Here is a 19,418-nt window from a genome sequence, read left to right as displayed (position 1 = left end):
AGCTGTGTCGGCGTGCCCCGCCAGTGAGCTGTGTCGGTGTGCCCCGCCAGTGAGCTGTGTCGGCGTGCCCCGTCAGTGTGTTGCGTCGGCGCGCCCCGCCAGTGAGCTGTGTCGGCGTGCCCCATCACGAGTGAGCTGTGTCGGCATGCCCCGTCAGTGAGCTGTGTCGGTGTGCCCCGCCAGTGAGCTGTGTCGGTGTGCCCCGCCAGTGAGCTGTGTCGGTGTGCCCCGCCAGTGAGCTGTGTCGGCGCGCCCCGCCAGTGAGCTGTGTCGGCGTGCCCCGCCAGTGAGCTGTGTCGGCGTGCCCCGTCAGTGAGCTGTGTCGGCGCGCCCCGCCAGTGAGCTGTGTCGGCGTGCCCCGTCAGTGAGCTGTGTCGGCGTGCCCCGCCAGTGAGCTGTGTCGGCGTGCCCCGTCAGTGAGATGTGTCAGCGCGCCCCGCCAGTGAGCTGTGTCGGCGCGCCCCGCCAGTGAGCTGTCTGCCCACTGCGGGCGGCCACGGACGCGGCGCGTCACCGCGGCCGCTGACGGCCGACACAGCGCACGGCCGCAGCAACTGCCCGCACGCAACACTCGTCACTCAGACAGATCCGCGCCGGCTGCGGGATACACTAGCAAGCGCACATCCAGGCAGGAATGGCTACAGACACAGTCAGATACAGCGTTTACTGGTGTAGAACGAACGAAGGCGGTCGGCGGTACACCGAGCACTACCGGAGGGATGGACGGTACGCTCATCACTACCGGAGAGGTGGACGGTACACTGAGCACTACCAGATGGGCGTGCGGTACGCTGAGCACTACCGGAGGGGTAGACGGTACAACGAGCGCTGCCGGAGAGGTGGACGGTACACTGAGCACTACCACAGGGGCGTGCGGTACACTGAGCACTACGGGGGGGGGGGGGGCGGGGGCAGGGGGACGGTACACTCCCCACTGCCGGCCGGGGCCGGGGGGGCGGTGGCACGCGCCTGCAGCGCTCGACAGAGCCGCTCCAGGGTCTCGATGCGCCGCCGCTGGGCCAGCAGCTGGCTGTCGTCGGCCTGTTTCTGCTCGGCCATCTGGAGGAGGGAGCGGTTGCTGCCCTCCCAGCGCTGCCGCCACGTACTCGTCTCCTTCTCCAGCCGGCGGATGTTCTTCTGCATCTGAGGTGGGCCGGTGACCGACCGCGGTCAGAGCGCGGAAAGTAATGGGGCACACAGAAGGGCAGACAAAGTGGAAAGGAGGGACCGGGAGAACGGAGATCTTCTTTTACCGTTTGTCCGCCTGTATGAAGAGTAAGTTATGATAGGGTGAATGATAAAAACAGGGAAAATAAAGAAAATAATGGGTGAAAACCAGTACAAAATACTAGGTCATCCTTACCACGAACACAAATTAACTATGAAGCTATGAAGTAAAATATATAAGTGTACGCCTAACATAAAATAACCGAAGAAAATTACCAAATACATGCTGAACGTTCAACGCTTTACCACGACAGCCCTATGAACAGTAATATCCCACCCAAATTTCATTGCAAGACAAGGTGGGATTAATCGGAGGCATGAGGTTATTTGATGCTGAAAAAACATTGCACTCTTGCCAGTTCACATGCAGCAACATGACACAACACCACAACGTTGACAAAAACCACAGCTTAAGTCCAGCTTAAAAGAAATAATGCAAGTTATGTCGCTGATATGATTGCGCACTCAAGGGAAAACCGGTAAAGTAAGTGATTCATTAGTTGAAGCTTGTCGTTATAGCCACACGATACGCTAAACCACAGTAATCACAGCACGCGTCACCAGCTAGGGCCGCCGGTGGAGGGCTGACGTCCCCCACCGGCGCGGAGAGTCGCCCTACCGAGCCACCGAGCCGCGCAGCACGAGCGTGTGTCGCCGGCGGCGGAGGCCACCGGCTGGCCTCAGGGGGACCGGGCCGGGCCGCTCCGGACATCAGGCTGGCCGCGACAGGCACACGCTGGTACTGAGACGCCGTGATATACACGGGCTGACACCGAGGTGCTCGGAGAAGACCAGGACAGTCACGCATTGACACCGAGTCAGAGCCGCGACGACACCGAGTTACTCGGAGATCAGGACAGCCGCACACTGACACCGGGGCAGACCCGGACTGACACCAGGCCAGACCCGCGTTGACACCGGGTTAGACTGGGCCTGACATCACGCCAGACCCGCGCTGACACCGAGCCAGTCCCGCACTGACACCGGACCAGACCTGGACTGACTCCGGAACGATCACAGGCTGACGCTAGGACGATCACGCAGTCGACAGTGACAGCTGACATCGACACACTCCACTGCGTCTACGCCTGCAGGCCTTCACCGAGCAACCGGGAGAGTGGCATACAGGCCACGGGACACAGGAACGGTCGCACGCTCACACTGGCCCAGCAGGTCGGCGGCACCGACCTAACAATGCGGCGTCGGGGCAGCCGGGCGCCGGCGCTGGACTACCCCGACAGTGACACGCCAACAGAGGGGCACCGGGAGCACCGCACGGAACACCGCGGTACCAGGAGCGGTGTGAACTGGCACTGCGGCGCCGGAACACGCTCACGTCAACACCGGAGCACCGCAACAGCTCAGTGGCGTGACCCTCATGACGAGCGGACGAGAATGAAAGCGAGGGCCAGCGCCAGACGGCAGGCCCTCAGTTCTTACGTCCACTTCTCCCTCTCCAGAATACGGCATGTCGTTTAATGAACGGGAAAGGATCAGCGGGCAAAAGTGGGCATTGTTCTCGCAGCATAGAAATATGACAGCTTTCTGTCCGCGAGCCGTAGATGAATACCCTTTGCGAGCCATCATTATTTGTCGTGTGGTGCATTAATATTACTCGCGTGACTGGATGCCAATATGCCAATAACACTGGGGAATAATGTTCTTGAGATGCATGCCGTCATCGCGCTTATGAAAGGGATGTCTTTATACAAGATGTGCATGCAAACTGTATAAACTGAACGAAAGGACAACTGACTATTAAGACAACAATATACGACCACAACATGCATAACCACATAACCTATCACGAAAAAGCTGACATAGGTAAACTGGCCTACGTAGGAAATCAAGCAAACCACATAACAACTATACAGCGGCAACTGCTGGGTGGCACGCATCTCGTAACACTGTCCGCACCTTTTCCATTTCGGACTTGAACGTGCCGAACACCTTGTTGGACTTGGCGAGGGCGCCCTGGAAGTCCTCGTACTTCTCCGTGTAGGTGCTCAGCTGCTCGCGTAACGCCACCTCCGACACCTGCAGGTCTGTGCAGCGCTTCTGGTAGGTGGACATCTCCTGCCGGCACCGAGGGTGTCCGCTCAGCGGTGCGGGGTGGGGCGCCGGAGACCCGCCGGACGTGGCCCGGCGCCGCTCCGGCCTCGCTGCCGCGCTCTCATCAGTGACATTCACACAGACCGGACGAGGCACGGGGCTTCCTGTCTCTCGATCGCGTTAGGCCATCCAGATGATGCTGAGCGAGATCGCTGAGGAGATTCCCGCCGGCATGACGGGTGAGCACACCCGGGTGACACGCGCCCGGGTGACACGCACCCGGGTGATGGTGATCGGGTGCAGGTGACAACGAGCGGGTGTAAGCAACCGGGTGACGCACCAGTGCTTGTAACTCTGGTGTGACAGGGCACACGCGGTATCGACGCAAGGATAACTATACCACGACTGTCATATTTAAGCAGTGTACAAGAACTACCTGAAGGAGTTTTTGTTTTTCTAAGAGGAAGGCCTGCTTCTCTTGGTTCATCTCGAGCTGTATCTTGGCCAGGCGTGCCTCAGCCAACTGGGACTCGAGCTCCTTCTGCTTCATCATCTTCTCAACCAGCTTGAACACAGTGACAGACCACCCTTGGTTAACAGGCAGTGCGTAAAGCACAATCAACGCGAGCATTAGGACACAAACGACAAAAATAGAACGCATGTAGCTAAAACATAGAACACCGAAGTCTTATGACCGGTGGCACTAGGTGGATCAGACGCCGAAAAGTTACCACCAGGCCACCTAGCACCAAACCTGCCTCAGCGGACTCACCGAGTTATTCTGTTCGTACTGCTCGCACAGGCTCTTGAGCTTCTTGGACATCTCGATGTTCTCCTCCGTGAGCCGGGTGTTCTTCTGGTTGTTCTCGTTCATGGTGCCGGTGATGTCGCTGAGCGTGGTCTGGAACTTGGCGGACACCTCGCGCCGCTTTTCCTCCTCCTCGCGGATCTTCGCCACGCTCTCCTCCTGCCGCAGCGCGGGCGGCTCGCTCACCGGACGGCACGGGGGGGGGGGGGGGAGGCGCCGCACTGTCCGGGGACCGGGTAAGCCTCGGAGACGGCGCTGCTCGGGCTGGCGTGACGGCGAAGATGACCTCGCCTCGGGACAGGTGGTCCCATCCTTATGTTCTTAACGCCTGACTTGAAGAAACGGGTTGAATATTTCTTACCTTAAGTGATAACCGCCGGAGCTGAATATTTTTTGCGTTAAGTGATAATGGCTAGAGGAAAAATCTGCGTTTTCGTTGGGGTATTAGGTCACCAAGGGCAAGCCTGGTTACAGGGTATGTGATGGGTTGAATCACATAGTTTTTTTCTTAAAGGGAACGCGGCGTACGTGTATTTCTAGTACCCAAACAGATAACCTTGTTCATATCTGCATATCGTAAGCATATCTGACCCATCGAGCTCGCCACCAGAGCGCTCTGCCTGAGGGTGTTCGGGGAGGCGTACCTTGACGAGTTTGTTTTGTTTCTGAAGCTCCCGGCACAGGCCTTCGAGGCGGCTCCGCGTCAGCAGCGCCTTGCTCTGTTCACTCTCTAGGTTCAGCTTCTCCTTCAGCAGATGGTCCACGCGCAGCTCCATCTTGCGAATGCTCGACTGCAATGTTATGGCGTGGCATGTTGGTGATACAGGTCGTGTAGCGTTGAGGTTCCGCTGAGCAAGCACACGTATAGATCCGACACATGCTATTCAGATCGTAAATGTAGCGTTTTGTCATAATCAACAAATGATCCATCTGAAAATTTTGTACTCCGTCATCACCAACATATGATTCATCTGAAACGACGACTCCTGCAAAACACTCTGCTGAGCTTGTTCCATATCGCTATCAAAAACATCCTCTGCTTGCTATGATATACTCCGGTTCTGCCAACCTACGCCCACCGTCAAAGGACTTGAACTGTCAGCGGCCCAACTGCTGTTTTAGTGAATCTTGTGAGAACGTACAACGACTTATTTCAATGAATGCGTCACAAACAGATTATTAAGCTTCCATCGAAGTCATACGTTCCGACTTCGGTGCCCCGACATGAATCTCAATGCGGTCAGCACCATCACGGCAACGCTCCCAAAATGGCATCGCCCTTCGAACATCTGTTCCGTCACCAATTACCGACCACCACCCTCCCCCAACGCTACTCGCAACCATAATGTATTGGTGCTGTGCTGCTGCACCTCTGGCTCGATTTTAAAGCCTAAAATCCTACGATTTACTCGCTACGTATTGAGCGACGTCGTGCACACCTTTCCCGGCATCGTTTAATCGCGCCGAGGAAACTAGCCGTGATTGTGCACTGCTGTGGCTTTCTATCACTGCCTTTGCCTGAAGAACACATCAACTTCCGTTGCTTCAGCTTCACTCTTATCTCCGCAAATGGCGTAACGTAACCGTGAAAAACCATGCATCGCACACAATATACGTGTGAGTTAAGAAGAAAAGTACTCATAACTTTTCACAGGGATGAGTACGAAATCGCTTTGTTATTCCCATGAGCCTGCTTTGATCGGAAAATCCATCATTCATTAATCACTCACTCCGCTTCGGTCCAGCTTCCACCAGCCCATGGGAGGACCTGAAGCTGCCATTGCTACGCGATTACATGCTGCTCAATACCGATCCCGACGTGTCAGACATTTAGCTGCAGCTGGCGTAGCAGATGGCAGCACAACGCCTTCTCCTCAGAACTATTGGGCTCTGCTGCTATGCTCAACTTCTCTTCATGTTAAGATCTACAGTACCCGGAGTCCACCGTTCACGACCGTCAGCACATACCACTAGCTTCTTGTTCTCTTCCAAGGACTCTGCATGCTTCCTGCAGACGAAAACGAGGCGTTCATGTGCATCCGTGATCTCGTTGGCCGATGCCAGCGTCTGCTCCAGGTTCTTTTCTATTCTCTTCTGTGTCTTGCGGTCTCTTTTGACGCTGTCGTCGGCCATCTGAAAACGGCGGCGGTCGTACTATGATGTCTGGAGCGCAACACTCACGGGTTGTGACTATTCCGTCTAGGTCTAGGAAGATGGCAAATGCCTAAATGGGCCCATATCATGGCAAGAAAGAATGACCTTTCCACGATTCACTGCATTGCAGTGCCACAAGGTCATACATTGGATGTTGCTAGCAGCTGTGTAACTTACAATGTATAGATCCAGCAGCAACAGAAGCCAGGAGTTGATGACGACAGCATTAAGTATGGAGGGCCATGACACCTAATACGAGCACACTGACGTATGTCGATCAGGCATCAATATTAGCCTCATTAGAGTACCACAAACTGCATAAATAAATATTAACACAAAAATTACATACATCTTCCTGGTGAGGATCATTACCTCCGACGTTCTGGACCAATTGCTCGTGTCGCCATTCGACGTCATCTTATTATGTGTGACAGGATGAAGGGGCGGCAATCTTTAAAGGTGCTCTGCCACCTGAAAAGTGAAGCAGAGTCAGATCAGTCACGACACTTGCCTCAGATTGTTCACTAGTACAGGAGTGGATCGAATTTCAATTTTCAAGAGCACATACATTCTCGAGTCCAGAAGGCCATGCTCAGGAACACAATGGATGGCAAGCAGCGACTCTTGGTGGACTAAATTAAGAAACACATAGCCTGGTTTAATTCCTTACCAAAGAAGGGCAAAGGCTTTCCAGTGGACACTTAGAATTATTATTCACACTATGCCCCCATCAATAGTGCAACCGACAGCACCATTTCAGAAAACAGCAGTTAAAACTATCATTGCAACTGAAACATCTAGTTTCACACATCATGAAAAAACTTATTTGTCTGTGCACAAGAAGCGACCACGAATTCCCATGACTGAGTCCGCAATATCTGTAAGTCTGTAATATAAGTCTGTAATATAAGTCTGCAATATCTCCACAAGGTCTTATAGGGTACTGACCACTCACCAAAGATCACACTTCAAAGGGGTGAGCAAAACAGAAAACAGGACTACTAACAGTTAAGGGGAAACAACACATATTGAAACTCTCTCATGTCGATTTTAGAAAGCAGCCACACATATTCCGTGAAGGAAGTCCCCCTTGTTTCTCTTCAACAAGTTCTCCTTCTCTATTGCCACAATGGAAGCTGGGAAAAGTTATCAGTTTGCAAGATGTGTATTGGACACGAGGCCGTCTAATCCTAGATGCAGACCAGTAAATCTTATGGAGGTCCCATCTAAACTCACGGAGCCTAACCATGGGCACGTCGATCCACTATAGGTCACAGTTTCGAGGAAATCATGAAATCCTCCGACGACAGACATCCATTCGCGAAACCGCTGGCACGGAGCAATCACATCTCCCCGAAGTTTGCAGCACAGAGACGGTAGCTGGGGGATGCTTCGGCGTTTGTTGGAGGAGCAGGAGTCCCTCCGCGGTTGGTTGGGGGAGTAGGAGTCTCTCTGGGGTTGGTTGGAGGAGGAGACTCTCTGGAGTTGGTTGGAGGAGTAGGAGTCTCTCCGGGGCTGGTTAGAGGAGGAGACTCTCTGGAGTTGGTTGGAGGAGTAGGAGCCTCTCCAGGGTTGGTTGTAAGGGTAGGAGTCTTTCCAGAGTTCATTGGAGGAGGAGACTCTGGAGTTGGTTGGAGGAGTAAGAGCCTCTCCAGGGTTGGTTGCAAGAGTAGGAGTCTCTCCAGGGTTGGTTGCAAGAGTAGGAGTCTCTCCGGGGTTGTCCGGTGCGGGATGTCCTCGAATGAACTATCACGCGACGCTGCACTACAACTTGTTATGGTCCAGCAATCCACCCATCATCAACCCACATTTCTTGGGTGTCCCAATGCTCAAAAACCGACTGTCCATGGTCTTCAATATGAGTGATGGCGTGGCGAACGCCGACGTTGAAGAAGCATCACCAATCAGGTGTCAGGATCTCTGACGCCTTAGACGCCGCAAGTGCCATCTGAGCATGGAACTTGAGCTTGTGGTCCATGGCGATACATGGGCTCTTCTCTAGGACACTACTTAGATAATTGTTTTTTGTCAACACAACAGGCGAGACATGCATTACAGGCACTGATGTGCTTTTGAACACATTCAAACCACTACCATACCACACATTTCCATAGGTTGAATGGAAGGGGCCACTTCTTTGACCACTCCACCACGGCATCTAGGTCGCCCTGCAGTCCCCATGAAGCCCCCACAAGTGACCTCTGCAGCCAACAATGCAGCACTGTGTTATCCGCGAACAACTTGACTATGCTTCCTGCGTTGACTGTGCCCACTGTGCTCACCCTTGAATGCGTTCAGGCAGATCGCTGATGCACGTTGTAAACAGGATAGGCCCCAAAAACATCCTCCAGGGATGCAATGTGTCACCTCCATGTTGGTCAGCCAACGAGCCTTCGATGAGCTCTTTGCATTCATGACTGCTCAGGAGCCTTCACAATCCAGCGCAGAAGATGGCCCCGGCCTGAAGTCCAAGTACAGCACATCCACTAGGTTTGTGCATGCAAGAAAGGAAACAAACTCCTGCTTTTTGTTGGGATTATGGGTTGAGTTCTCATGGAAACATGAATCAACCTTCAGCATACAAGATCACGTTAAACCACATTAATAGGGAAGTAACAGCTATATGAATAAAAACTGTTACCTTAAGCTCAGTTCATGGTCATCCAGGCAGCCATGCCAGGGCAATGTGTGCATTTATGTGTTTCTGTCAGTCAGTTATGGCCAAATTCAGTCAGTAAAGCCTACATTTTGTAGATAGGAGCTATTTTGCCCATATTCCAACAAGCAGGGAGCACTCAGTGATGATGGACTCCCAGATTAGCACATGCAATGGTTCTGCCCTCAGCCCTGCCAACTCCCAGCTGAGTCTGGGCTGGATGGCATCAAGCCTGGGGAGCTGGTTGGTTTGAAGCAGACCAGCATCTCCAGCACAGCCCGGGTGGAGATACGTCTTCCAGACCAGGTTCTCCACAGCTGAAGCTCATCTCAGGTGGGGTGCACACACTACCACCAGCGAACACGCTCACAAATAACATGCTTAGTATGCTAATGTTACCCTTGTTATGAAAGTGAGTGTGACACCTTCTTGTCATATTTTTCCACCTTGCATCTGGTGTGAGGCCACCAAGTTGGCATACCACTAAAAGGCCTTGGGATTAGCCCTTGTATTTTCTGCAAGCTTTCTTTTGTAGCCATTCCAAAGATTCTAGAAAGCTTTCTGAGGTTATTCCAGCAGGCTGTAAGCCTAGCATGGCCCAATGCCCAGATACCGGGCTCGTGTCCACAATACAGCTTTCTCTCTTTTTTCAATGCTTAGACTCCCCACTTCATCTGTAGATTCTTCTTCCTTAAGAATATTTTAGTCTGGGCTGAAGAGTCTTCAAGAGACTTGGCTATGTTGTGCAAGAAAGCTGGCCCTGGTGCAAGATGATCGCATGGTCACTGTTGCCTAACCAAGGCAGGTACCTGATGTTGCTCGCAGACGTAGCTACCTTGGATGGCCTGAAATGTTTCAGTTTATTTCTAAAATGACTGGTTATCATTTGAAACAGTTGTGTATAAAATTAGGCACCTATCCTGTATTATGTTGTTTGTCAGGCATCTAGCAAGAGGCACCTGCCATGAAACTTAACAGTCCTTTAAGCCTCCCCCTCCCCCTAAGTACCCTACACTCGGCAAATTGGACAGGTGTCAGGAATTGGGGTCAAAGGAAAACATAATAGCAGCTAATTTATTGTTCCTATGATACTGTCAGTGAGCCAGAATTATGGCATCATAAATTATACCTACCTCCACAACACCCTACCAAATGAATTATGAAAGGCTGGAGCAGCATGCTGGGTGGCTTGTGCAATATTTCTTTGCCATTTGAATTCCATATCTACTCCATAATCTTACATGGAGCACTTCCAAATAATGTTGTCAACATGATACCTAAATATTGAACATGTAGATGTTGCACTTGACCAGCCTCAATGTTCAATATCTGTGGTCCTCATGTTGCAGTTGCCCCAACCAAATGTTCTTGATTGTAATGGACTGTTCAGGGCGCTGAATTCGCTGACAAAAACCGGAAGACATAGCAAAACACATGGGAGAATCAACAGTCATCAGCTTCCAGGCGATCTGATAATTCGATGTTAAATTCATCCTGTCAAGCAACAATATTATCAGCATCAAACCGCCTCACCCGGTGCTATACCTTCTGCAAGGTGTTGTCCAATATACTAAGTGAAAAACAGACCACTAAAACAATAACAACATGATCACACGCTTAGTCCCCCACTTACCGCTCCAAACAGCATGGATGTGCCAGGCTCTTTGACCATGGAGCGCAGTTAGACGCAGTTCTCCTACTCTCCCTGCAAGGCGCAAGTATGCTCAATTCAGGAGGTTAGCAGCAAGAGTATGCACTATAAACCAATCGAAATGCGGTATTTGGCTTCCTTTCAGCATGCTATTCAGTTGATTAGTCAAAAATGCCTACGCGAGCAGATATGTTCTTTTTCGAGCACAAGCCAAGCACTTATTTACACGGTATTTCGAAACTTTCGCGCCATATGCGTGCGCGTACTAGAATCCTTAGCTGAAGCAAACACGATCTAGGAGAACCGTGAGCACGGTGAGACGTGCGAAGATATACGGCGGAACCGCGGCCCGAAACATGTGGAGTGAACTTGATATGTAACTGTTGCGTAACTGGTTATAACCATGTGTTGTGTCTGGAAGCCATGCACAACACTTGCCGTGGCTTCTGCTACGAGCGAGAGTGTGGCATGATCTGGCCATGGTTTTGTAAGCAATTTTGTGGTCTAATCTGTCCAAGATGACCAGAAGTTTCCGAAGTTACGTGGACCTTGATGAATACATCGATAAAAATGGGGTAAGAGGCTCATATGTTTTTGAACTAATTTTCTATGGGTTGTGTTCTTGCAGTGATATGCTTCATTGCTGGGTGATAAGCATTTTATTGTTTTAAGCCTCAATCCTGTCACTAGAATCTTCAGTACTGCCCAGGTATTTGAATAAGCTCAAGTGCATTCTCTGCAATTATACAAGATGCATGAAATCCTTGATTAATTTGTTGAATTGTTTAAATGATTTAAGGGATTTACTACCAACCATCAGCATGTTGTGCTGTCCTCCCATGTGACATTTTGGCTGTGCTTTACTAAAAATCACTTGGTTTCAATGTGTACTATATGCTGTTGAGACATCCAAGCTGCACTCGCCATCTCAAAACTGCAGAAGATGTCATTCATCAGTTGTGTAACAAACAAGAGAGAGAGGGAGAGAGTAGGCTGCAGCCCATTGAAGCCTCCTAATGGAGGATGAAGTTGTTGCATCATGTATCTGGTTTAAGCACCAGGACATTTCCAGTAGTTAACTCGGTGTGCTATGCACCACCATCCCATCATCACTGGTTCCAAAATAAATGTGGGGTTGTAAAACTCTGACACATTCATCATCTCAGAACAAAATATGGGTGTGTTGTGTTACAAAGCAGAACAAACCCCTGTATTGCAAAAGAGCATTGTATGCAAATCATCTTTGCTAAGGCAGAAAATATTGTAAATAATCATGGAACAGGCATATCTACATTCTTACCTTCAAGCTTGAAGGGGGCAAACATCCTAGCACTTCAGAGATGCAACACACCTGACCCACCACCACCATAACTATGACATAGTCATCCTGCACTTCCCCTGAAAAAATGGCCTGTGAATGAAAGTGGAAAGAGGATCAGAATCTGACCCAATCCAATGTAGCCTAACCTAACCTAACCTAAACTAACCTAACCTAACCTGACCTGACCTGGTCTGACCTGACTGACCTGACTGACCTAACCTGACCTAACCTAACCTTACCTAACCTACCTAACCTAACCTAACCTAACCTAACCTAACCTAACCTAACCTAACCTTACCCAGCTGTCATCATTGTGGCCAACCTCCCCACCCAATCCCTGGAACCCATCATCCCATTAGCATCCATGCCATTAGTGTGACATACAGGTCTCTGCAGTTGTTATCAGAATTACTATGTTCTGAAGGGAAGATAAGATATCATTGAAATGTTTCTGTTCTAGGATTATTTATGGTGTCCTGAATGTCATAAGGACATCATTTAATGAACAGTTTGCTATTGCAGTGTAAGTTACCAATGTAGCCATGGCCCAGAGCAAGATGTTTAGGTGCTCCAGAAAGTAAGTTGACTCCTGTCAGCATATTTCTTGTGAAGCAGACAGCTTATTTCCATAGTCTGGATAGCCTTGAATTTGCTTACAACATGCCTGTGAGAGGTATTGTATCCAATAACCTTTACAGGAAATATGAAATTGGATGCCAGTTCTCTAATCTATCTCTAGCTGTCAGTGGCAATCGACCCACAGCCAATCTGAAAACATACACTATTCAATGCTTATGTAATACTGATGTATCTGGCATTAGTGTACCATGCCTGGAGCGCATGTGCAACAAACTCAGGCCAGGCCAAATTGCTTGCACCAAATTTTGAAATGATTTTTCTTTGGCTGACCTTATGCATGGTTTGGGTCATTGCAACCTTTAGCTGTGATGTCTGTGTTTCAGTTGGCCCAAATCACAGACATTGCAGCACTTGCATCAAGAATTGGATTTTAGGTGTTGTGCATCAGGTGTTAGATATGGGAGCCTGAATGACTGCTCCAGTGTTTAAGCTAAATGTATTTTCAGTCTGCAATTAGTATAGATCATTGAAATGTTTTGGCTTGGCAGTTTTTGTGTTTTTGTGTATTTTTATATTGCAAGCAGCCCTTAACATGGTGCTGTGGATAGGGTGTTGGGATATGGGAGCAGGATCAATACTTGTGGTATCTTTTTGTCAGCAGTCATCACAGATTCAGAAAATTTTATTTCTAAAATCAGCAAAATGTCTGACAAAATCTCTGTGTCTATATGTACATCTCCTTAAATGGATATCTATAGAAGCAGCCATGACAGGTTTTATGGGTGTTGAGGTGGCTCCAAAACGAAATTATAGTTCTTGTCTTCTATTTCCTAGCTACTCCTGTGAAATGGAATGCAAAACAATCCACTGAAGAATGCAGATTTTGTTCATTGCTCATCACTAAAAATGAGCATTTGTCCAATACTGGAGCATGATGGTCCAAACAGGGCCTTTTATCAGAGGTCAAGACAAATTTTGCACGTCCAGTGAGGTGGGGCATTACGACTTTCATCGGAAAAGGGAAACAAGCGAGGTCCGTCGCGTCGTGTGCAGACGTCTCCAAAGGAGGTGTGGTAGAGGCTTGGATTTTACGAGCAACACTTGGCGGCAAGCACGCTGCTAGACCTTGCTAACCAGCCCTGACTTGCCAGTCGGCTTCGGAGAAGCCTGCCCAGCTGGAGCCACTGCTGCTGCCAGGGGAGGTGCTGGTGGCGTCGGCCGACGACGTGCTGCTGTACCTGCCGCTGTCGGAGCGGCCCGACGGCGTGCTCGGACGGCTGGTCGTCACCAACTTCAAACTGACATTCCTGGAGGCGCGCAACCAGCAGGGCAGACTCGTGAGTGGCAGGCTGGCACTGCTGGCAGGAGATCAAGGGTGTGAGCTGTCTGGTCTGTAGTGGAAATCTAATGTATATGCAAGTAGTGTCTGCTGCTAGCTATGCATACCAGGCAGTCGCGGAGAGGTCTTGGAAGTACCTGGTATGACATGCATTGGGATAAGTTTGCCTCATCCACCCCAGTTTGGCCCACGTCGATGTGTTGTTTTACCCAAACATCACTGTTTTTGCCTAATTCGTACAGGATGCCTTTTGTGTTCTGAGGCGGGCGAGATGACAACAGACATGCCTGCATGTTATCACCTTGTGGATGGTACCAAAATATAAACAAATGGAGCCAGTCGCTGCCGCAAATCCATTCTGATAGGCTTTCAATCCAAAAGTCAATATTTCCTTAGTTTGATTGGTGGACAGGTTTGCTGACCTCAGATGGAGTGACGGTTCGGGCTTCCGTCTTCGTCCCGTGTGTAAGCTTGTGCACAACATCTCGGCCAGTTAATTGTTTGGCTGTCGTCGGGCGTTATTGAGTCGTGAGAAGAACTGGAGATGTTTGGCTTTCAGCTATGTATGTGCAACAGCCTGTGTTCGCTCCTCGGAATATCTAGGTTTCGAACCGGGGTTTTCTATTGCAAGTCCGCCGCTCTACCAACTGAGCTGAGCAGGAAGGGCCTTCTGTGACTGTTCTAGAAAAAATAGTAACTTCCTTCCTGCTCATTTCTGAAGATTCCCAAATAATTTGTCCGCTGACGACCGTGGGCTTACTTTCATGCTACAGGCCAGTGACCTTAAAGGGCTTGTCCATTTTCATACCGAAAGATCGGCAGTTGTTTGCAGCTATACAAAGTTAGACGTCGCTGTAGAAGCTCGGAATCTTTTCTGGGAAGACCTTTTACTGAATCAAATTGGCCTCCACCCTCACTGCCCACTGGGTGTAAATATATGAGCTCATCAGAAGCGCAATTCGATGGATCGAGCGTGATCTTTCCGCTGGAGCAACACAATGTCCGGTTGGTTGACGCCGCAAGGAGGACCATGACCCGCCCGCACTTAGTTACTTACAGATATATAGTACACTTAAGGCCACTTGTGACATAGTAAGCCATCTCAAGGTACCAAGCTGTGGCTGTGGTGAAAATAACCTTTGACTCTCCGGCAGGCGTCAATGGAACAGCGCAACCTGCTTCTGGGACCACGAGATATCTGTTTGATGAATGTTGATACTATTCATCAACTCCTGTCGTCCAGCGGAAAGACCAAACGGCTCTATCCACGGTCCACTGTGCAAGGCAAGATCAAGGGGATCCAGATACGATGCAAGGTAACTTCGCTGCTCCCCCCCCCCCCCCCCCCCCATTTACTGCTGCTGGAGTCTCGTAGTGATGACGTATGCACCTCATGGTTTGCTGCATGCGATGTGCTTCTGGAGAGAGGAAGTCGTGCAGGTTACACCCGATCGTCCACGCACTGACTCGAGGAGGGTACGGGCGTGTCTTTCGTGCAACTTTTTACCTCCCTTTTCGCTCATTATTGCAGGATTTTCGCCTGTTCACGTTCAGTCTGAATCTGACAAGTGTGAACGAAGCCGTAGCGGTGACAAGCGCGTTGCTGAACCTCTGCTACCCGCAGTCCGTCCACCTCCTGTTCGCCTTCAGCTACCGGTAAGCGCCGGCTGCGACGGACGCGTCCGGCCGGTCTGGCGAGGCTCTGCCGCTCCGCTGGTCAGCGGAGGTTAGCCTTTTTCTGAACACATGGCTGCCGCCAGATACGAGTGATAGTTGCGAAGTGCCAGCATTGCTTCTGACTCTTTTCATTTTTTACTGTAGTGCGATGTTAGTGGTATGTGCAGATATTGTGATTTGCACGTGGCTTTTTTGTTTGCGTACAATGTACGTGGCCGTCCTTCTCATGGCAGCCTCCTGTTTGGTTTATTTGAGGGGGGCCCACCGTACTCCTTCGTCCTGAATTGAAGTACCCCTACCTTGTAATACTGGGAGCAGAACCCACTCTAGGTGCTGAGCGGCAACAGTCAGCACACCCATCACCTGTGACCGCGCGCTGCGTCGCCCCGGCGACGCCGCTGACCTCTGTCCGGCCGCAGGGGCGGGCCGGCCACCGGCGAGCTGTGCGACCTCGGCACGCCGGCCTACTGGCAGGCCGAGCTGCGGCGCACAGGCGCGCTCGGCTGGCGCGTCTCGCAGGCCAACGAGCTGTACCAGATGTGCCGCAGGTAAGGCCGCGGACGTCCTCAGGTCGGGTCGTGCCGGTGTCGTTGGCCATAGGTCACTGGCTGATGGTGCGGCCACAAATGGCACCATCGGCCGTCGGTGCTGCATGCCTCCCGCGTTGGTGCCGTGTGCCGTGGGTTTGTTGGTGCTGTTGACGGGCTGGGATGTCTGCCGTCGGAGATATTCCGTTTTTTTCTCGTCTCTTCCCGCGTTGGCTGCAATGTATCGACGAGCTGTGGTTCTGGCCATCTGCCCTCCGTCTCCATCCGACTCCGTTTCCCTCTGACCTGCGTCTCCACCCGGCATCCGTCTCTATTTGACCTCCGCCTCCATGTGGCGCTCGTATCCACCTGACATCCGTCTCCATCTGACCTGCGTCTCCATGTGGCGCTCGTATCCACCTGACATCCGTCTCCATCTGACCTCCGTCTCCATGTGACGCTCGTATCCACCTGACATCCGTCTCCATCTGACCTCCGTCTCCATGTGACGCTCGTCTCCATCGGACACCCGCCTCCATCTGACCTCCGTCTCCATGTGACGCTCGTATCCACCTGATATCCGTCTCCATCTGACCTCCGTCTCCATGTGACGCTCGTATCCACCCTGACATTCCGTCTCCATCGGACCGCCGTCTCATGTTGGCGCTCGTATCCACCTGACAAATCCGTCTCCATCTGACCTCCGTCTCCAATGTGGCGGCTCGTATCCTACCTGACTCCGTCTTCCATCTGACCTCCGTTCTCCAGTGGCGCTAGTATCCAATTACCTGACAAATCCGTCTCAAATCTGACCTCCGTCTCCATGTGACGCTCGTCTCCACCTGACATCCGGTCTCCATCTGAAACCTCCGTCTCCATGTGGGCGCTCGTATCCACCTGACATCAGTCTCCATCTGACCTCCGTCTCCAATGTGGCGCTCGTATCTCCACCTGACATACCATCTCCAATCTGACCTCCGTCTCCATGTTGACGCTCGTTATCCACCTGACATATCGTCTCCATCTGACCTTCCGTTCCTCCATGGTGACGCTCGTCTCCACCTGAATAGCCGTCTCCATCTGAAAACCTCCGTCCCATGTGACGCTTCGTATCCACCTAGTATCCGCTCATCCATCTGACCTCCGTCTCCATGTGACGCTCGTCTCCATCGGACACCCGCCTCCATCTGACCTGCGTATTTGTCCGGGTGCAGCCGTCCATGCATACCTCGGCGCACACGGCCCGCGGCTGTCCCAGTTCTGACGGTCGCGATCGTTGCCAGCCTGCCCGAGGTGTTGGTGGTGCCCAAGGGTCTGCTCGACGCTGACCTGGTGGCGGCCAGCGGCCACTTCGTGGAGCGGCGGCCGCCCATCTGGTGCTGGGGCAATGCTGAGGGCGCTGCCATCGTCCGGTCAGCCTACACGCACCCGGACATGCGTAACAGGTGGGGCCTGGCCGGGGCGTGACTGTGTTTCATGAAACGAAGCTGCTTATCTACGCAGCTTTGGTTTGCGTCGCATGGACTGATTGACTCATCAGCCGAGTGCAGCGACGGGCCCTTTTATCAACGACCTCAGAAGCTACAGATTACATAAAATTGACTGTTTTCGGTTCGTCTGGATACACGTAGCAATCTAGAACTGTGTAAGCTGGAAGCTTTGCTTTATGATGATGATGATGATGATTTGGGGTTTTAGGGCGCATCGGCTGCTTGTAGGTCATGCAGTGCCCAACTTTGCTTTAGGTGACTAGGCCCAAGCTGGCTTTGTGTCCGGCCCCGGGCCCAGGGTGATAAGGGGCACGGACATACCCACCCTTCCCCCGGCACGTCACGAAGGTGGTATGCCCGTGTTCGGGCCAAGGACAGGGAGGTGTTCCTTTCCGGGCATTGAGAAATGGTGTGTTGATTGATTGATCTGATTCCTTGATAGAACGAAGGTGCGTCCGTTCCCGTAGATGTGCCGGGAAGGTGTAGACCCTGCTCTCTAATCAGTCCCCAGGAGCGGTGTCAGGTCCCAGACACCACCCTGTCCCCTGATCAGCCCCCAGGAGCGGTGTCAGGTCCCAGACACTACCCTGTCCCCTGATCAGTCCCCAGGAGCAGTGTCAGGTCTGATACACCACCCTGTCCCCTGATCAGCCCCAAGAAGTGGTTTCAGGTCCCAGATATCTCGCCCTGTCCCCCGATCAGTCCCCAGGAGCAGTGCCAGGTCCCAGACACCACACCCTGTCCCGTGATCAGCCCCTAGGAGCGGTGTTAGGTCCCAGACACCTCACCCCGTCCCGTGATCAGTCTCCAGGAGCAGTGTCAGGTCTGAGACACCACACCCTGTCCCGTGATCAGCCCCTAGGAGCGGTGTTAGGTCCCAGACACCTCACCCCGTCCCGTGATCAGTCTCCAGGAGCAGTGTCAGGTCTGAGACACCTCACCCTGACCCGTGATCAGCCCTTAGGGTCAGTGTCAGATCCCAGACACCTCACCCTTTCCCGTGATCAGTCTCCAGGAGCAGTGTCAGGTCTGAGACAACTCACCCTGTCCCGTGGTCAGCCCCCAGGAGCAGTGTCAGGTCTGAGACACCACCCTGTCCCGTGATCAGTCCCCAGGAGCGGTGTCAGGTCCCAGACACCTCACCCTGTCCCGTGATCAGCCCCGAGGAGCGGTGTCAGGTCCCAGACACCACCCTGTCTCGTGATCAGCCCCCAGGAGCAGTGCCAGATCCCAGACACCTCAGCCTGTCCCGTGGTCAGCCCCGAGGAGCGGCGTCAGGTCCCAGACACCTCACCCTGTCCCGTGATCAGCCCCCAGGAGCAGTGTCAGGTCCCAGACACCTCACCCTGTCCCGTGATCAGCCCCCAGGAGCAGTGTCAGGTCCCAGACACCTCACCGTCTCCCCTGATCAGCCCCCAGGAGCGGCGCCTGCTGGACGCCATGCGCGCCTCGCAGCCCTTCATGCGGGAGCCGGTGGTACAGGACGTGGGAGCTGCCTGCCCCACGGCGGGGGAGCTGCAGGAGAGCTACCAGCGGCTGCGGCAGCTCTGCTCGCCAGGTGGGTCCGGCTCCTGCGGGCGCGGCTCTGCGACAGAGGTCGCGGTGCCTGCCGCGGATGGCCCGCCAGGCTGAACGCCGTAGAGGGGTGCGTGACCCACCCTGCCACGGGTGGGTGGATCGGAAGGCAAGCGCTCGAGCCAACTGGGCCATCGGGACGGGCAATGTTTGGACGAATAAGGGCTGGGCGTTGTAGGAAAAGCAGACGGACTCGTTATTCATGTTTCAGATGCTGCTTTTCTTTGTAACGTGGATGATGATTCGATGTAAGGACCATGCGATGCTATTTGGTACCTGACCTCTGGGCTCCCTTTGCCCCTCTTAGCTTAGACGGTGCACTACGCGCTCCATGTTGTCCCCACGTGTTTTGGCGCTCGATC

General features: G+C 52.3%; 2 protein-coding genes across 2 annotated transcripts; one reads left to right on the top strand and one right to left on the bottom strand.

The window, feature by feature from the left end:
* Nucleotides 1-413: 413 nt before the first annotated feature.
* On the bottom strand, nucleotides 414-10,634 carry LOC119102653 (alpha-taxilin). The gene is made up of 9 exons (XM_037226113.1): nucleotides 10,531-10,634; nucleotides 6,614-6,712; nucleotides 6,056-6,220; nucleotides 4,732-4,878; nucleotides 4,052-4,246; nucleotides 3,716-3,844; nucleotides 3,145-3,303; nucleotides 936-1,143; nucleotides 414-484 (listed from the first exon to the last, which is right to left on the bottom strand). Exons 2-9 carry the CDS (start codon nucleotides 6,656-6,658, stop codon nucleotides 414-416), a joined length of 1,119 nt encoding a protein of 372 aa, XP_037082008.1. The 5' UTR covers nucleotides 6,659-6,712; nucleotides 10,531-10,634.
* A 217-nt stretch (nucleotides 10,635-10,851) lies between these two features.
* Nucleotides 10,852-19,039, top strand: LOC119103929 (myotubularin-related protein 10; the record flags this gene model as incomplete). Its single annotated transcript, XM_037227630.1, is given in 7 exon segments — nucleotides 10,852-11,123; nucleotides 13,600-13,785; nucleotides 14,942-15,103; nucleotides 15,319-15,443; nucleotides 15,884-16,012; nucleotides 17,275-17,436; nucleotides 18,894-19,039. Coding segments are annotated over 7 exon segments (967 nt in total), but the record flags the coding sequence as incomplete, so codon positions are not given.
* Nucleotides 19,040-19,418: the final 379 nt, after the last annotated feature.

This window comes from Pollicipes pollicipes, unplaced genomic scaffold (assembly GCF_011947565.3).
Source record: "Pollicipes pollicipes isolate AB1234 unplaced genomic scaffold, Ppol_2.1 Scaffold_5724;HRSCAF=6776_pilon_pilon_pilon, whole genome shotgun sequence".
Lineage (NCBI taxonomy): Eukaryota > Metazoa > Arthropoda > Thecostraca > Pollicipedomorpha > Pollicipedidae > Pollicipes > Pollicipes pollicipes.
The sequence above is the reverse complement of the archived record's forward strand: the minus strand, read 5'-3'. Positions and strand labels throughout refer to the sequence as shown.